This window comes from Notothenia rossii, assembly GCF_949606895.1.
Source record: "Notothenia rossii genome assembly, chromosome: 5".
In the NCBI taxonomy this organism is placed as follows: Eukaryota; Metazoa; Chordata; class Actinopteri; order Perciformes; family Nototheniidae; genus Notothenia; species Notothenia rossii.
The window spans coordinates 67,786,890-67,806,641 of NC_136903.1; the positions used below are offsets into that span (position 1 = coordinate 67,786,890).

The 19,752-nt window shown below is 40.5% G+C and overlaps 2 protein-coding genes across 6 annotated transcripts in view; both read right to left on the reverse strand.

The window, feature by feature from the left end:
* The window catches only part of smarcd1 (SWI/SNF related BAF chromatin remodeling complex subunit D1), a 40,481-nt gene extending 33,804 nt beyond the window's left edge, over nucleotides 1–6,677 (reverse strand). The window contains exon 1 of one of the 3 annotated variants that reach the window (XM_079682978.1): nucleotides 6,414–6,677. In XM_079682978.1, coding sequence (XP_079539104.1) covers nucleotides 6,414–6,599 — 186 coding nt within the window. In that variant the 5' untranslated portion in view covers nucleotides 6,600–6,677. The remainder of the gene's footprint in view (nucleotides 1–6,413) is intronic. The other 2 variants (XM_079682979.1, XM_079682980.1) reach the window with 2 other exon arrangements.
* Nucleotides 6,678–8,992: 2,315 nt separating this feature from the next.
* asic1b (acid-sensing (proton-gated) ion channel 1b) overlaps nucleotides 8,993–19,752 on the reverse strand; it is a 164,909-nt gene continuing 154,149 nt past the window's right edge. For all 3 annotated transcript variants that reach the window (XM_079682983.1, XM_079682981.1, XM_079682982.1), the window contains 7 exons: nucleotides 19,057–19,207; nucleotides 18,064–18,120; nucleotides 17,433–17,586; nucleotides 13,222–13,313; nucleotides 12,823–12,902; nucleotides 12,204–12,305; nucleotides 8,993–11,541 (listed from right to left, as the gene is read on the reverse strand). In XM_079682983.1, coding sequence (XP_079539109.1) covers nucleotides 11,446–11,541; nucleotides 12,204–12,305; nucleotides 12,823–12,902; nucleotides 13,222–13,313; nucleotides 17,433–17,586; nucleotides 18,064–18,120; nucleotides 19,057–19,207 — 732 coding nt within the window. In that variant the 3' untranslated portion in view covers nucleotides 8,993–11,445. The remainder of the gene's footprint in view (nucleotides 11,542–12,203; nucleotides 12,306–12,822; nucleotides 12,903–13,221; nucleotides 13,314–17,432; nucleotides 17,587–18,063; nucleotides 18,121–19,056; nucleotides 19,208–19,752) is intronic.

The window sequence follows — 19,752 nt, forward strand, 5'->3', positions numbered from 1 at the left end:
AGCGAACCGAGCCGGCCCTCAACGGCCCGCCGTTCTGTGATTCTCCAGAACACACAGATGGCCATTCCGCCCCTGCGAGGACCGGTCCATGAAAATCCTGAGTTCAAATAATCTCGGTCATACTTCCTCCGTTTTCTGCCAGACGCTGTCTCCTCTCACTTTAGGTAACGTCACTAACACTCGATCCATGTTGCCGCTCGCATAAAGTTAGCTGAAGTTAACTAGCTAGATTTGACTGTTTCTTGCTATTTTTTTTATCATGCTGTGCCTCCACTGAAGCTCTCTGGCGTGCCTCACACTTTGAAAACCGCTGGCTTAAGGCATACTCATGATTCCATACAATATTACTAAACCATTCAAATATACACAGAGTAGAATATTGAGAAGTTATATATATTATATATAATATAATTATATCGAAGTAGGAGCATGTATAACACGACAAAAATCAGTGAGGGCAATTTAGGCATAGGACAGTAGCCTAGAAGCAGGGTTGGGTTTTAACGGAATACATGTAACGGCATTACGTAATCAGAATACAAAAATCAAGTAGGCTAACTGTATTCAGCTGGCGTTACATTTGAAAAACGAGTAATCTGATTACAATTACTTTCGTAAACCTGAAGTGAATACATTTTGGAATACTTATTGGAATTATTGGTGGAAAAGTTTCCTCACAAAATGTAATATTCATTACCTGCAGAACTGTGCTGCAGCATGTCTGTGAGGCCCCGCCCCCGCACGCAGATGAAAGACAGAGATCTCTTTTAAAATATATTGAAAGTTAGAAACGGAGATGGTTAGATAAAATGTGCAAGATAACGTTTATGTAGCATTTCTTTATTGTCGAAATGATGACATTTCATAACGGGATCAAATCAAAGTGAATGGCCTGCTGCTGCTGAATGCAGGGGGCAAGTGACTGGAAAAAGTTTTAAATGTTATTACATCGTTTCAGATAATAAATAATTATGATAATTCATTCTATTTAGGGGCGCCTTTCAAAGCACCCAAGGACACCTTACAATTCATAACATATTCCAAGGCAAGGTTTTAAGTAGTGGTGCACGATAATTATCGGCCCGATAATTATCGGTCCGATATTAGGAATTATGACGTCATCCAGATAAACCCGATAAAAGTATTAATAGCCCCGATAATATACAATATATTTTTTGGGTAAAAGAAAAAAATACTGTGGTGTGGGTGGATTGGGAAGAGGGGCGCTTGTTTTTCACTCGGCTCCTCCCGTTTTGCCAGTACTGTGGTATTAGTGGTTTAGGAAGAGGGGAGTTTTTCACAAATCCAGCGCTCCCTAACTCATGCCTGGCTGTGACGTAAATGGTGTGAAGCCAGGACAGTAAACAAACATGTCGTCGGTAGTATGGGACTATTTCAAAGTTTCAGAGTTAGATAGTTCGCTTGCTATTTGTATTAACAAATGCAATCCAGAAGTTCCACGAGGAGGGAAAAAGGCAACGAGCTATAATACTTCCAACCTGATTATTCACCTGAAACATCGCCATCGCTACGATGGTGTGTTAAAGCGTACGAAGACCCCTGCGCTGCTAAACTAGCGGCAAATCCAAAGCCAGCTGCAAAGGCACCGGGGCTTTTACCTATCGACGGATAGACGGAATATGGACCACTCATTGTTCAGGGAAACACATTGTCATTGACTGATTGACTCAATTCAGTGTTTCCCCTAGGTTTACTGCCTTGGCAGGGTGCTGCTCGAAAACAAATGTCGGGGCGCCCGCATTTTTGTTATCCTCTGGAGCAGAGAGGAGCTGTGAATTATTGTTATCGATATCGTACAGTAACAAATGTATTTGGACATTAAAAAGTAATACAGTACAGTGTTACACTATACTGTATTACTTTAATTTAAACTGTATTCCCTTCTTATCATGTTGTCTACACTTCTTCCTTTCATTGATACATTTAAATCACCTGACTACAGCATATAACATACCTGCTGCAACCCTGTGCTGCTGCTGCTTCTCTCTGCCTCATCCTCTATTGCTGGAGGCAGCTCCACCTCATCTGATCTCTGATATGAAAGCAATCGTGTTATGATCATATTGAGCTATTGGTGTTAGTGTAACATTAAACAAGCAGTCTACTTGTCATACATTGCTGACGATACATTTTAAGTGGCAATTTGTTGAGTCACTGCCGCTAAATGCCGGTAGCATCAAGCTAGCAAGTCCTGCATTAGCCTCACATCAACAGGTGTAGACAGAACATCCAATTATCCTGAGCTAATTTACTGAATAAACCAACTCACATCTCAATACTGTAGTTCAAAACCGGGTTACCTGCTCCATCTGTGAGCTATTTTTAGAATGCGCACGCTACGTTCGTTGTCGCGTTCGCGCGCGTCCACCTGGGCAGGCTGTGTGTGTCCTTCTCCCGTGACGATAACGGCTTGCGGTTAAAAAATAATAATAAACGAATTTGAAACTTGGGGGGGACACAAACGGGCAGACAGCAGAGCTCGTGCCAATAAAGCAGATTTGTTTGACTTTTTTACACTTTGTTGTTCTCCTCCTTTCCTCCGCTCTTGTCTCTGATTGTGAGCGCGAGTGTGTGCATTCGTGTGTGTGTGTGTGTGTGTGTGTGTGTGTGTGTGTGTGAGCCCCGCCCTTCAGAAACAGAGCGGAGGGAGAATGTGAATACGCAAAGCAGTGTACACTGAAACATGAACACATTGGATAAATAACATGGCGTTTAGTTTATTTAATAAAAGAGCACATGTTCAATGGGAAAAGTGACCGTAGATAGATGACTTCAGTTGAAATTTGGTGCTATATATATATTTTTTTTAAATAAAAAACAAAATAAAAACACCTTGAATTTCAGGCAGGGCGCAGGGCTCCGTTGGCAGGGCGCAGCGCCCCGCCGAGACAATGGTAGGGGAAACACTGCAATTATATTTATTTGGGCAAATAAATATGGTCACTTTGAAGAGTCAAAACTGTTCTTGGCTTTGTTTTGTTCATAGTAGTAATGCTCATGTCATTTGCTCACTACTAGTCTTTTTTTTACTACCAGGTGTGCAAAAGCTACAGGTACATTTAATATATATATTATATTATTATCGGTTATCGGTATCGGTCTTGAGAAGCAGGAAGTTATCGGTATCGGTTTAAAAAAAACAATATCGTGCATCCCTAGTTTTAAGACAGTACAAAGAATGCAGTCCGGGTGATGTTTTTTATGTGGGGTGCAGATGAGAGGGAGCTGTCCAGAATGACACCAAGATGTTGTGTTTGAGTTCTTGATAAGCCATTAAAACAGTAAAATACGTGTCTACTGTTCATCAAAACATACCCATCTGTTATGGAAAAAGAAAGTATTCCAAAAGTATTCTAAAAGTAATCTGAATACGTTACAGCTTTAAGACACGTAACTGTAACTGTATTCTGATTACTTTCAGAGCATGTATTCTGTATTCAGTAACTGATTACATTTACAAAGTAACCCTCCCAACCCTGCCTAGAAGTGATGCTTCGTTAGCGTGAAGAGTCTGCTAAGCTTTATGCGGTCCGCAGTACCCGAGCGTGCTCCTCTAGCACTCCCCTATAAAAATCGCTGGCCCGCGATAGTGTCTATTGGATACATTTTGGTCCTTGGACAAATGTAGTTGGTGATCCCTGGGCTAGGGCTACCTTTGGAAAACTGTTAGCCAATATGCTGGACCATTAAATGTAACAATGTGTTTCATGTGATGATATACAATATTTTTTCAACAGGTGGGTTGCCTAGTAGCCACCCCCAGTGTTTCAGTTTGCACCTTATATTGCATAACATTTTCTTTCCCTAGAGCAGAGGTGCCCAGTACGTTGACCGCGGTCGACCGCGGGGGCAATGCTGGTAGATCGCGAGTCATTCATAAATTTTAAAAAATCCAGCTCCGTTAAAATAGACAAAACAGGTTTTGATCCCTCCTCCTTTGGCCTCCCTGCCACTTAATTCAGGAGTTGACTTGATTGACAGAAAAAGCGACCTATTGCTTTCCAGTCTGTTAACACAGAATGCAAAGCGATACAAAATCAGTCAAGTGCCGGGAGAGACAAACAACAAAATGAGTGCGGGAATGAGCAAAAAGCTAAAGACATACCACTTCCACACAGAATGGGAGGGAGAATCTTTTTTTGTGATGTCACATTCAAAGGTTATTTGCCTTATTTGTAAAGCAAGCGTCGCTCTGCCAAAGAAAGGTAACGTGGAGAGGCATTATCGGAGTGTTCACAAGGCATATGACAGCGACTTCCCTCCGAGTAGCAAGTTGAGAAAGAGAAAGGTCATGTATTATTGCTACACAAACATTATCTCTTAGTCTTAGTGTCGCCAACTCGTTTCTAACATGCAAAAAGACAAACAAATGTGTCTATGGTCGGTGTATTTTCTATCTTTCCAATCCAGAAGAGATCTCTCTCTCCCCCGTCTGTTTGCAAGGGGGCGGGGCAGTTTACACACACGCATCTGCTACATGCAGCAACACACGGAGGAGATGGTGGAGAGAAGCGCTCCAAGGTGTGGTTACATGTTACCCGTCTTGAGGTGGACAATGCTCGTCACCAAAAGTGTTTAGCATGTAAGGGCGGTAACACGAGCAATTTGTCTAAACATTTAGCAAAAGTGCACCACATTCAGACTGAGGAATGCACCGGGTTCGACTGTCTTTCGAGTAGCTCTGTAGCCCCATCCACGAGTAACGTTTCCACGTCAGGTGTTATGTATGCTAGCAGCAACACACGGAGTTAACTACATTATACAAACATGGGTTAATGATTAGAGGTAACTGAGTTATTTATTTTGTTAAAGTTTCAGCTATTCTGTTTCCAGTTCTGTCATCACATTATTTAATAAGATTTGTTAAAACATTGTTTCTTTTGATGTGAAATATTATTTATTTAATTCGAATAAAAAGCAATGTTAATTTTGTTCACAATTTGTTAAGTTAATTTAATAATATATGTATTTTTGAATCAAGTATTCATCTTTATTGTCTTCATTGTTAGTTTCCACATGCCTAAAACAACCTCAAACTAAATCTAAAAGTTGATGGCTAAATAAGAGCGTTTGAGAAATTGTGCAAGGCACACAGTAGTAGTCCGAATAGTCGATTAATCGTTTCATTAATCTATAGATTAATCGATAATCAAATTAGTCGTTTGTTGCAGCCCTATTGTAGTTATCCCATGTAAAAATAAAACGTGTTATTCAGCAACCCTTGCAATTTGGGTTTTTATTTTTGGTTGGTAGACCTCGGTTAGCTGGTCATTTCAAAAGTAGCTCACCAGCCAAAAAAGTGTGGGCACCCCTGCCCTAGAGGGTCTGAGGTCCACCAGTACAACATTCAAAATCCTTAAATCCTACTGTACTTAACTCTTTACAGCCCGCCCACTTGTGGTGCAGTTATAAATAGCAAACAGCTCCAGGTGGTATTTAATGATACAATAAAAAACCTGCTCAAACTCCAAAAATGAATATGTTAGTGACTAGTATTATGAGGCATTTTATATGTACAAATGTGTCGATTGATGTCAACCTGAGTCTACAAAAAGTGACACACATTTGAGTTTGGATTTTAACAACTGTGGAATTGTGAACTGCAATATATGTATAGCTTTACTGGTTACATTCATTTCTTTGAATTTCCATCTGATTAGGACACATGTGTCTTAAATAAAGTCAACTTGATTGGATTGATTTGTTTTGATTTGTAATGTTATGTTATATCTTTAACAACCAGGTGACACTAAGTTTACCAAAGCCAGGCGCTGATGTTGCCGGGTTAGAACACCAGCTTTCATGCAGAACCAGACTACAGACAGACAGTTTGCAGCCTGGTTCTGGTTTGATCCTGTTGTACATGTGAGACTCTGCAGAGATACAAACTACAGCTCCGTGCTGCAGCCGACTCATTCAAAGTGGACCAGGCATGGTAACTTCTGCACAATTAAACCAACTTATAATTCAACAAAAGCTTAGACTTTCTTAAGTATGACGTTTAACATGAAAGGCTCCACTTGTCCCATTTAGAAACTAATCATAACATTGTAAGATTTGTTTTCAAGCTAACTGAAAGAAAAAGCCATAGGCTAGCTTTAGCAAGCTAAGCTAAACGGCTACCATGACTGACTAGCTAACCTTAACGTTAGCGGGCGGGAGGGTTAGCAGATTCAAACAACAAACAAACTAAGATAGTGTCTCAAACTCTCCGTTTAAAACGCGTCTGACCGGAGGGAACTTTCGAGCGGGGCTGCCAGTGTTACAGTGAGCTGTGGCCCGCCGCATTGTTAGTGGTTAACGCTAGCCGCCTGTGACGAAGCAGCGGTAAGAGGCTTTGTTCTAGCGGACTGGCTAACGCGTCAGCAAGCAAAGATGGAGTGATATCTTACCGGGTACCCAGGCCCGGGCATCGGGGAACGGTACATGTGGTTCTGCTGGGCCGACGACGGTACCATCCGTCCCGTAGGAGTCCCGGGACCCATGCCTGGTCCTGCGCCCTGTACCGGTGGTCCGGGTCCCATTGCTCCAACAACACCGCCCGTCGGTGCCGACGGAAATCCCCCTCTGGCCGCCATCTCCTCTCTGAATGTCGCCGCCGGTAGAGGCACGGAACTATCGCGAGTGCGAGAACGGGGTTTTGGGTGGTGGTAACCAAGCGGCCCCTATTGGTTGCCCGGGGTACCGTGTTGATGTCATTAGTACCGTTCTTTTGTATAATTTTTACATAGTATATTTTACTCCACTGCATTTATTACACATAAACTCAAACAAAACAGCATTTCGAGCTCACATAGAAAACAGCAACTGTATCTAATATCTGAAATACATATTTAAATTCAACCTGTCAATCTTTAAAACAAAAGGAGACGCAATATGAGAATATAAAAAAAACACATAACCAATCAAATAATAAAGTGACTCTCTTTCATGAGCGGAGAAACACATTTGGAGCTTTTATATTTTGTTAACTTAAATGTGTTGAAAGTAATTTTCTCCTACTGAATTTTTAATTATCAGGCTGAGGGAAAAATCCCAGACATTGTCTTTTCTTTCATCTCAGCAGGGGTTCATAAATTAGTAAAACAGATCCCTTCATGAAAAGCTGATCAAAATCACAACCCCTAGCACCTCCATACTGCACCAGTGTCAGTTGACCTTCTTTGCGTGCATAACATCACAGCCCTTTGTTTCATCTGGAAAGAGGATGTTGAACCTTTGAAGCGACTTCTAAATTAACTGGTAAACAACAAGTTGAGAGTGCTGCTGTGGCTGGCATCCAGTCAGCCACTGACTGAAACACTTTCTTGTTTCAAACTTTGATGTCATTACACTTCCCCCCCAATTAGCATAAAACTACAACAGTGCAAAACACGGACTACCATCTGTTTGCATAGCCTGCTTGTGTTTGATCAGAGGGTGCTTGTATGAGTGCACACAAGGGAGGAGGGGGTGTGCATTATGACTTTTTTCTTTGAGCAAGGTGCATCGAAATCCTCATTCATGGGACGTTAAAGTGTCAGATTTGCTCCATTGTTCTTCAAATACCAGAGGGGATTTCAAATCCTGTTTGTAAGATGGAAGGTGATTATGTTTATCTTCTGCAAGCGTGCTGACAGTCAGGATATTTAATAATAAGGTTTCATACTTTAAACAAATGAAAGGACAAATCAGGCGGACTCAAGTCTGAAATATAATACAGTGTCCATCAGTGCTGAGAAACTTGACTGCTCTGCAATTATCAATCCTCTTGATGAGAAGAATGTAAAGTGGAGCCCAGATGAGCCGTGCCTTATCTCCGACTAACGGCTCAGCATCCTAATTGCACGGAGAGATCTGACAGGATACATTTATACCAGAAACGTGACTCATCCGACATGCTGGCAGCAAGCTGGGGCGTACATTCATTTATGTACAGTACAGATCCAGCAATATAAAGTAGTCTGACGCAAGGTAAAATAATGTTTTCAGTCAACATTGGATAGAAAATCCCCCAAGCTAATGTTTTTTTTTTACTCAATGTTTTGGTTATTTTCTCTAAATTATTGTTGGGAAGTGTTTCAAGGATATTCAGAAATGTCCACTTGAGCCAATGCAGTGCTGGGTCAAAACAACCCATTGGTGCATCACTATATTGGCACAAAACTAAACCAGTTTTCAGTCATTGTTATTTAATTCGTCTGAGTGTGTGCTTGTGTGTTAAGCTAAAGTACTGGAAATGACAAAACGTTGTTCACCACATTAAGAAAGTGTAGAACAAGAGCCTAACCTCCTTGTCGATGTAGATAATATGTGATAATAGGATTAGATGGAAATTGCCTCTGATATGAAAAATATTTAGAGTGGGAGTGCATGTTCAGTGACAGAAGAATGCATGATTAAACTGGCAGATGTGGATAATAACATGCACACGACAAGTCTCATTAAAATATATCAACAAGCATTAGAAGTTCCCTGAATGAAAACAGGGCTTCATCAGATCCAAAGGCCCGAGGGTGTTAAAGCCATTTAGGAAGGGCCTGCAGTTTGGGATAGTTTCCAGTACAGGAGCATCTTTTTCTTATACCGTCATCAGATTGGCTGAGTGTCAAGCAACAAGGTGAAAGCAGGGAGAGAGCAGACATCTCTGATCTTTATATTGAGGAGCTGAATGAGGTGCATAATACTGTAGGTGGACATCTTTCAGGAGGCGGATGCCAAGATGTAGGAATTGGCTAACAGGTGAAACTGAATCAAGACTACACAACTGCAGGAAATACTCCCAAAGCCGTACATTTTGGAAATATTTTCAGTTTGACTGAAGTTCCTCCGGTGCATCTCCCTCACACCCCCACCTGCTCTGCTTTACGCCTGAGGTTCATCAAGAGGAAGAAAGCATCTTCTGGCAGGCAGCTGTCCAATTGCTGACACCCTGCAATCTTCTGGGTCGTAAAAGTGTCACTCACACAATGAAAAAAGTGCACACAGAAAATGAACAGCATCATCTTTTATTTCTTGATTAATTTGTCTTCTTGGCAGGTACAACAGAATATAATAAAACCGTCAGGGGGCAACATCCTGTGTCAGACATGAAACAGGAAACATCTTCATCAGATGTTGGAGCTGGTTCCCGGGAGCTTGAGCACTTGATATGAATATGTGAATACCAGCTGAGGTTTCTCCTCTGAATAATAAAAAAGGAATGCACACTCACATTGGATGAACAATGTTGATGTTCGGTTTCCCTGCTAAAAGATATATAGCATGAAAGAATCATGAGGCAAAAGTAAACTTCCTGTCCTAGAATAACCCTTAGTGCCTGGTAGCAGCGGACTGTGCAGCCATCCGAGCAACAAACATGATTTCAAGGCAGAACATGTTTAACTGGACTCTAATATTCACATTGTCATGCATCACCAAGCTGCTTTTAATACAAGTGTGGCAGCTGGCAGCAGCAGATGTACAGTATAGTAGAGGACCAGGAGCCGTCCAGAATGTGCGGCCGCTGGCTCACTGACAATCTTGATAAAACTTGTTTTGGCTGTGCAGGATATTTCTCATCCATTCTTTTGTCACTGAGCAGCAGAAACTGTAATTACATTTCAAGCATATGAAGCTCAGAAACACCAATGTTGTGGCTTGCAGCGGTTTAACTGCAACAAATGAACGATTTCAGTGGATAAGTAATACATGTTTTAATGCCAGACTTCTGCCCCTAAACCCTTAATGCTGACTTAATTAAAAGAAAATGTTGTGTGAAGCAAAACACAAGATAATATGTTGATAAGAGAAAATTGAGAAAAATCCCTAAGCCCAGAACGCTTAATCAGATTTTCTGAGAGCTACTTGTGATTCAAAATGAACATTTGCACAGTATCTGGAGTTGACAAATACATCGCTTTCCCCCCCGTTCACCTCAACCAAACGAACAAATAGAGGCTTTAAAGACTGAATTCACTGATAAGAATAAAACCTCAGAAGAATAACAATTTCCAAAATGATATTTACATTTTATTTATGCTTTGATAACTAAATAGACCAGCCTATTACCTGGACGATGGAGACAGGATTATCAGGCAATATCGATTATGTTTTATATGAAAGAAAAAACAACAACCGAAAAACAGTCGGATCAACACGATATTAATAATATGACAATATATCAAGAAGAATAGTACGTTGCCTTTTACATCACCTCAACATACTGGCGGTATTGTGCTTTGATAAGACTCTTGCAACAAGAACACAGAAACTTTTTTAACAGCTCAACATTACTTGGATTTCAGCGATCAACTCCTCAAAAAATAATTCCCCTCACCTCATCCTGCAGTCGAGATAAGACTTAATGAAGCTGAATGAAAACTCCTCGACTCAAAGGGCACGCGTGAAAATGAAATAACAGATGAGAAATCAAATTAGGTGCAGCTCATTCATTCAGCAGACACAGGCTGACTGGGTGTACACACACACACACACACACACACACACACACACACACACACACACACACACACACACACACACACACACACACACACACACACACACACACACACACACACACACACACACACACACACACACACACACACACACACACACATATATATGGGATGTATCATCTTCCTTTTCCTGTATATCATTGAGGCAAACTTGGTACTTATATCATTTATATATATATATATATATATATATGTAAAAAAAAAAAAAGAATCATAGATGAAATGAAAAACATGCATTGGACAAATACAAGCATGCATTTACATGATGAGACCTGAAATCATCACCAGTACATTTTAAATGGTTGATAATGCACCTCTATGTTTAACACAAGCCCCCCGAAAAACTTCCCTGCACACCCAACTACACCCATCGTGAACATAAATACATTCTCAACTACAGAGTCCAGCTGATGTTTTACGGAGCGCTGCAACAGGTACATTATGTTGCTACATGTAAAGTGGAGTAAGCAGGATGAGTCTCACTAGCAGGCCGGTGTCGTGTGAAACCATCATGTGTTATATAAAGGCATGGGGGCTCTTTTTTATGATATGCTGTCTATGGTGAGATAGCTGTACATGTTTATTTTTACATTTAATTTTGTTGTCTTTTGAAAGAGATAGAGAGGTCCGTGTTGGCAAGGTTCCTCCACATCCTCTGCGGCAGTATTCCAGAGATACATAAGAGATAGAAGAGTGCTGCATGAAATGTTCTCCGGAAAATGGACAGATATTTTTTATTTTTGGGATATCCTCTCCGCTCGGCCTTGGGTGACAGTTCTTTGTCGTGTTTGATTTGTCCGCTTAACTCCGTATCTATGTAAAAAGTGCCTCTGTTAGACTTTGTATCAGTTCCTCACACTCCCCCCCGTGCTGGATAGTTCTTCTTGTATGGTTGGCTTTGGTTGCATAACACGCACTTGGATGCTTCCCCACCGGGGTCTGCTCAGCAAGTGAAGTCTTCAAAGTTTGCTTGGCCCGGGTGATGGGGTAGCATGTTGCCAGGATATGTTGATGGTGTACGCAGGTTATCGCAAGGATCCTGGGAGAAAAATTAGCAGAGAGTGAAAGCAAAAATTAGATTGTAAGATAAACGAGGATTAAGACACTGAAGAGAAATGATCAGCAGGGGAGGACGTATTGAAACAAGAGGGGAGGGGGAGTCCTTACATCAAGAGTAAAACAGAAGATAAAACACATATGAGAAAGAACTAAACCCTCAGATAAATGTGTGACATTAGAAACAAGATGGGGCTGAGAGGGAATAGACCCATAAGAAATGCTTTAAAGAAAAAAGGATGAAGATGTAAGGCAGGGGAGAGGATCAGAAGATGAGCACATCTTTCCCCTTTTTCCTCTGCCTGATCTCAGACCTACAATTAAAGTGAACTTCATTTACATTTGGCAATAAGTGAGCTGTCACACCTTCTAACGCTCTAATCCTGGCCTGTCCCTGCTGGTCATGTCCAGCAGCTTTGATTAAATGCACACCACTTTCCACTATCAATTTTCTCCCCCTCTTCTCCCAATCACACTTTCACTCCCTTCCCTGTCTCCCCAGTCCCTGGTTTCTTCCATCTCTTTCTCTTGACTCCTCCCCACCACCATCACGGCTGCCCTATCATCCTCCTTCACTCCAAGTGTGTCCCTGTCAAATGAAATTGAGTCTGATACAGTGGAAGTACTGAGCAGCAGTCTACTGACATGGTGTTTCACATCATCCAGGCTCAGCACAGCTCCCCGGTCGTTGTTGTTGCGGCCTTTGTGTTTCTTCTTCACGCATCGGCACAGCTTGTATTTGATCACCTGAAAATAGCCGAGGACACCCGTTACTGACCCGTTCAAAAACATATTTTTTTATAGTTCAAGCCCACACACTTTGGAGTTTGAATGATCATGCAAAATGAAATTCAAGAGAGATTGATTTTATTCATCTATAAATATGTTACGCCCTCCAAACTGGACATGCAGGTGCTGCTTTTTTCTCTCACGCATACACACACACAAACAGAGGGACACAACTATCTTTCTGCATTGCTAGTAGAATTTATAATGGAGGAAGCAACACAGAGTTGCTCTAATGAGAACGGACAGAGACATCCCAACTAATCTAAAATATAATACATCCAAAATGTTAATGTATTCAGAGTTGCTGCTGCTAAGATGTGTGTGTGTGTGTGTGTGTGTGTTGCACAGAGATGGGCTGCAGGGTTGTGAGGGACACAGCGTTCGTCACGCTCGTTAAAACACTTCCTTGGTGAAATAGTGTGCAAAACTCAATTTTGTACGCAAGTACGGGAGGTGTTTTAAAGAGATAATTTACCTCATATAGATAGTCAAAGAGTTCCAGAATAGTGAGGAGGCTGGCTCCGATGAAGAGACCCATCTGACCTCCGATATCACCTGGAGAGAGAAATAGGACATTTTAAGGAGGATCATCATCTCTGTTTATTCATATGAAGCATATTTAAAATGTGCTTTTAATATTTGTTTAGGTCTGAAATGTGTCAGAAAACAGATGTTAGAAAGAAAAAAATGTTGAAAATCACACAACAGACACACTAGATTAAAGAGACAGCGCTGTGTCATCTGGGACCTGAACACCTATTTTACAATAACAAGCGGTTGCCTTACTGTCACTTTTCATCAAAATCATCTGACGTGTATATGAATACTGTTTATTAACTCCTCCCATGGAAACACTAGACAGCCATTTCCTTACCCAGAAGGCCTGCCAATTCGTAGGCTTTCTTTTGTTCGATGGTTTCGTAGTTCAGCGCTTCAAAATAGATATCCAGGACCAGAAGGTTATCACTGTAAACAGAGAGAAAAGCTCAGTCTTAGTTCACACATTTAAATGTCTCAGTGTATGTTTCATACACCATGCTTCATCAGAGTGTCCGCAGGCAGAGAACATGACTGGTGAGTCTGGCACTTCCTGCAGATAACTGAGCAGATGCATTGGGTTGAGTAAATAACCATATATGGATTATTGAACGGGCTGACAGGGCACAGGCTTAGGGCCACAACGTTTGTCTCCATGGCCTTTACTTACAAAATGTCTCTCAAAGTGACAAAAACCAAGCAGCAATGGATAGAAAATGACCACAAAGAAACATAAAGTGCTTGAAAAAAGATGCACAATAACTGCGAAAGGGTTCTAAACAATCACAAAGTGACAAACGGCAACTACAGAGACTTAAAACTACACAGAGTTGCAACACTATTACAAAGACACAAACAGCCCTAAAGAAGCACAAAACAACTACAGAGAGATTAAAAACAACTACGAAGAGATGCAAAAACAACTACTAAAATATGCAAAACAAATACAAAAAGACGAAAGTAACCACAATAGGATAAAAAAGAAATGCAAAGAGACGCAAACAGATTACAACAAGGGCTAAACAACCACAGACAAAACATAATTACAAAAACCCAACTTAAAATGGGACACAAAACAGAAGCAAAGAGAACACAAAACCACAACCAAAAGACACCCCTGGGTGTCTGGCTCCATGTAGCTGAGGTAGGGGGGTCTTTTGCAAGTCTGTTCCCAGCGGGCCTATTGTCTCATAATCCTCCCGTGCAAAGAACCTGCAGTCACAAGCTAATTTCCCCACGGTGGGTCTGGTCATTATGGAAAACAAAGGAAATGATGACAGCTGTTTGATTTCATGCTGTGTCAATATCTGAAATTCAGGACTTCAGCAGAATGAGAAAGAATTAGTTTACGGCCCAAGGCAAAGCAGACTATTATTTTGATTCCTGAATATCCTCTCCGCGGGCTAAATGACATACTACACACATAACTGGGGTTGAATCAAAAACGTAACTTGACTTTGAGGATTTAGTTTACTGTTTTATTACTTCAATTTAAGTTAAGACACGTGATGATCTGTCAGTTGAAGAAGCTCTAAGCCGAGGGCTAAGTTGAAATGCAAATTACAGTTGGTAATGTAGCTGGAGATGTTCTCATAGAAGATGGGCACACATCTGCTTGTTTCATGCTGGGAGATGTACTTTCAGCTCCTGTAGTTTGACTGCACAGACGATTTTAAAAGCACATAAAACATCCATAGTATACTCAACATAAAACAAAACCATCATCATAAACTTAATATCCCGCCTAGGGTTGTAATCTTGGTCACTCGTTCCCATTCTTTTTTTGACATACACCCGATGAGCTCAAACCTTTTCAATTACTTTTTTTTCACAGCAGATATCTTGAATTATCATAACAGAGGTATTAATAATAATAATATAATATAATGCTGTATTTCCAGCTTTGAGAACTAAAAGCACACGTTACAAATGTGTTGGCATAAAACAATGTCAAAATTGACTTTATCAAACACTATTGATAATATAAAAGTGAATAGTGTGCAACAATGAGGTCGGTTTGATGAAGTTGACACTTTTAGGCCGTACTAATTGGAGTGGCAGAATTTGGACGTTTAATCTGAAACCATCTGAATCCAATACTTTTAGCGACCAACTTGTATTAATAACACAGTCAACTGTTTTCCATTTACTTTAACATCTGCGCACCATTTAATTTTTTTTTTTTTATCAATTACTAATCCTAACAACATTTTACAGTTTAATATCCACTCAGTTTATTTATTTTTTCAAATGCTAGTTACCTGTTTCTTTTGTTAATCAATTACATACAATTATACAATTTATTGTATAATTTCAGCTCTTTGTCCAATGTTAGCTAGTAGCTACCCATTATAACTGTTTGTCCATTACTTCAGCTGCCAATCAAACATTATATAAATATAAACATATTTGTGTTTTACTTTCAGCTAACTATTGTATTTAAACCAATACTTTTAGTGGATTATATATACTGTTTATGTTTTACTTTTATCAAAATAGGTCTTCTGCGTATCTTACTATTTCAATGATATATTTAATTCCTTACTTTTACTGTAGCTTACTGTTTAGAATTACCTTCCTGTTTTCATGCTTGCAACACATAGTGTTCAGGTATTACATCTTATTCAACATTTGGAAATCTTAAAAACTGAGGTTTTTATTTTATAATAATTTGTTTAATCAGTTGAGATTTCTACAATCTTTGCAGAAAGGCCTGCTCCATGGCAGCTGCAGTAGTTAAACCCTCGGATAGGGAATCACTGATATAGTTGTGTTTTTGTATTGCTTTTTGTTGAAACTCCTGTGTGTGTTCTCCTGATTTGTAGGCCCACCTGAGTGAGCTGTCTTCAGTTGTTCATATAGGCTCTATACTGTATATGAAAATAAAAGAGAGAAAGACGGTGCAATGCAGTGGAAGTGTAGCAGTCATTCAATTCAGTCCATATCTGTATATGTTCTATCTTTCCCTCAAAGTAGAATGATTGGATAAATATAACACTGCTGCTGCCGTCCAAGTAGTAATATTAGTATTATTTAATAAATAATGCATTGTGTCTACGTCTATATCAATATCTCTCTCCCCCTGCTTTAGTGGTTCCCAGTAGAATGACAGTCCACTTCAGTTTCACACCACTAAACACTGTGCAGCCCAGATAGCAGAACACTTCCAGCAAATGCTCATCAGCCTGACACTGCTTGGAAACATTGCCAGTCAAAAGATGAGCTGGAAGGACTCACATCTATCCAAAGGGGATTAAATAAAACTTTCAGCAGGGAGAAGTGAAAGGTTTTTGCCGCACTCCGACTACATATGGTGTAATTATCTTGTCCTCAACAGCTCTGCCGGGAATGATAGATACAAGATTTAACTATTATTTCTCCCTCTCCCCATTCCCTTGAACTACTTTTGATCTTTTCATTACATTTGGCAAAGAAACAGTACATACTTGGCAGCTTAATCAAGTCAAACTCAGACTGAATCCTCCTTATTCTTTTTCCTCAACTCAATGGAAAAATATCCAGGTTTGAGAAAGTGAACTGGTTGCAGCAGTTGTTGTGCAGCCTCAAGCAAGCTGCTATAAGGGCAATAAACCTCAAAACACTTTCACTCTGTCTGAGATGTGGTGTGGTTTGACCAACACAATGGTACACATCAGGTTCTCCTTCATCACAAATAAGAATAAAAGCTACAGATGTGTCAGTACTTAAATGCAACTTCTTTTTTCTGTAAAAGAAGAAACACCCACAGATCTGTATTACATGGTGAATCCTGACAAATGAAAACAGAAAATAAGCCTGTGGATATGGCTTAGCAAGATCATAATGTTAATTCGATTTATTTTATTTAAGTATGCTTTTGTATATATTGCAAAAAGGGAAATATATGCAAAATCAAATATGAATCGTTTAAGTTGATTCTAAAAAAATGTGAAAATAAGACTTCAGTAACCTTTTTTGTAGGTTTTTGTTTTCAATTAAATTGATTTCATACATTTGGACATTATAATGTGTAAAGCCATAGCATGATAATATCATATGATCTCAATATTTATTCCCCAGAAAAAAATTAAAATACAACGCCCAAAGCCCCTCCACTCAGTGTTTGTGTGTTTTGCTTATCGTCAGTTCTCTCCTTCTCTCTCCCTCTTAAGCTTTCTGTGCAGAATGATGTGGTCTCATGTGCAACTTAAAGTGTAACTTCCTTTTTAGTGGATGTACCATAACGGTGTGCAATTGGTGCCTGAAGCATTACATCAAAAACAGTTTAGTGGCTGCAGTGCTCTCGCTCAATACAGGACCTATTAAAGAAAACACGGTTGACTCCATAAAGCACTTTGAAACAAAAGCATGGGGAAAAAGGGTCCAGATTGATTAACACAGTATCCAATTTAAGAAGTGTGATGTGAAAACCTGACACATCCAACACCCACATAACCTGAGAATGGACTTAATAGTGAAGATATCTTTTGCTCAACAGTTAAACTTTTCAAAGAAAATATATTAGTAAAAGTTTTGGATGATTGGATAAGACAAAAGAATGGGACTTACGATATGTACTGCTCTGTCTTGTTGAATTTCTTGGCGAGGTACTTTGCTGATGCTTTGCTGGGTATTTTGACAAAGGACATCTCTTTACCGAAGCGCGTCATGTTGCACGGCGTCTCGCACACACAGTAGTCATTGTCTCTCTCGACAAGAAAGTCTGAAAAATAGATTATTTAGGAAGCCAGGGGTAGATAGAGGACAGATAAATGGAGAGAGAGAAGACACAGAGACAGACAGATTTATCATCACGTCAGGATGACAAACACAAAGCCAGCAGAGTGAAAGGCGTCAAAGAAAACTTTTGAAATGACGCCGCTAGGAGACACCCTCGAGGCTTTTATGAGAAATACAAAAGATAGACATGGTTTATTGAAAGAGTGAGAGATTTGAAAACAAGCAACAGGCATGAAAGGCCTGAGAGGTATCAGCTGATAAAGAGACAGGGGAGTGTGAAAAGGACCGGCTCAGTGCCAGGCCTGAGGTTTACTATTCGAGCTACCTTAAGGCTAAAGGAACACTTTTATCTGTTATCAGCATGGGTAAGGGGCTTTGAATAGTTGGCTATACACATTGAACAGCGAATATGCACACTCACACTCTCACACACATACAGCATGCTGGGTTATCTCCTTACCCAAGGCAGGATCTGCACAGTCCTTGTACTGCTCCGGGGTGCAGTACGGGGCATCTCCTAAGGACACATAATATTCTCAGTGTGAACAAAAGGAGAAGAGGGTTTTACCAAGAACCACAAAGGGTGACAAGTTGTTAACTGATAATTAATGCTGTCTCAGTGCGTCATCACCAATCTTATCATGCCTGGATATTCTTCCCAAATGTGATCCCATCTCGTAATTGATTTCATTAACTTTTGTACTTTCCGCCTCGCGTCACTACTTCCGTGTCCGTGTCGCTCTCGTCTCTCTCACCCTCTCCATCTTTCTCCCCAGTGGCAGTTGAGCCACCCCTCTCCCTCGACAAAGGAAAAAGCTGTGTCCTACATGTAGAGGAAATTATTTCCCAGCTACAATTATTCACTGCATTTTGCTTTAAAGTCGTGAAAAATCAGTCGAATGACAGGAAGATAGCATAGATGGATAGGAGCAGAGGATTTTAGCTGGGGAGTTGTCTGTAGACTCACATAAATCAACTGCACAATCACTTTAGGGAAGCAGCTAATCCTGATTATTTCCCAGACCGACTGTCTGGGTCTCCCTGGATGTGCAAACACTGACCGTGATTGAATAGAGACACATTTACAGTTATTGGACAGGTGAGTGCGGGTTAACAGAGGCCAAATTCCAATGTTTCCTCTGTGCCAAACTCCTTTTCAATTTGCCAGCTCAGATGCCACCCTGTGATTACATTTAGGAGGTAGACTACATGTGCCAACTGTAATCACTGCACAAATTCGAAGGGAAACACTTGAGTTTTCCAATCCAGTGGAGTGTGAAAGTATGAATGCAGTCACTGGCAAAAAGCTCTTTATTCCTTAAGAATTGTTTTTGCCACGCCAAATTCAAATAAAAGCACTACAAACCACAAGAGACACTTTAACATCTTCATCTTTATAAGCTAATGTAGATAGCATGTATGTCGAGCAGTGACATGCCCCTGTGGTTCCTACCAGGCATGTGGACCATCCTGCAGTTGCAGTTCTCCACGAGGTATCGTGTCTCGCAGTCGATCCGGCAGGCTGTGATGCTGTAAGTGTTGAAGAAGTCTGAGTCCATCGCCGAGGCCTTGCAGTCCCCCCAAGGTGGAGGCAGGTACGTCAGCTGAGAGAGAAGCAACAGTGCAGAACCAATTTAGCTATAGAGCTTATTGTCTGTTCAAGAACATCTCCTGTGCCCTGTTAATGCAGTTATTTGACCCTTTTCTTTCCCTCAATACCTATATTTACAAGCCAATACGCAGTTTTTTTGTATTAGGCTCTGAAAAGGATTGCTTTTACTCCATGGTGGATACATGTGTATAGTGGAGCTTATGGTGGGCGGTTCTCTCCTACGTTTCTCCTATTCCCAGTGTGCCTCTGTGCTTTATTTGTACAGCCCACTCTCCATGCAGGATCTGAATAGTATCATCAGAGTATTAGAGCTGTGAAGTTTACACTCTTAACAGCTTCGCTGCAGGACCCTGTGGAGCCATGTCTCCTCTGTTTTGATCCATAAATGTACAATTTATGTGGACAGCAGACATATCTATCAGTCACACAAAGTGACAGTGAGCTTTTGACCTTGTTTACCACATTGTATTCTGTGAAACCTTGTAAGTGTAATGCACAGTAATGTGTACTGAAGTTGCTGCACAGAAAAATCATACA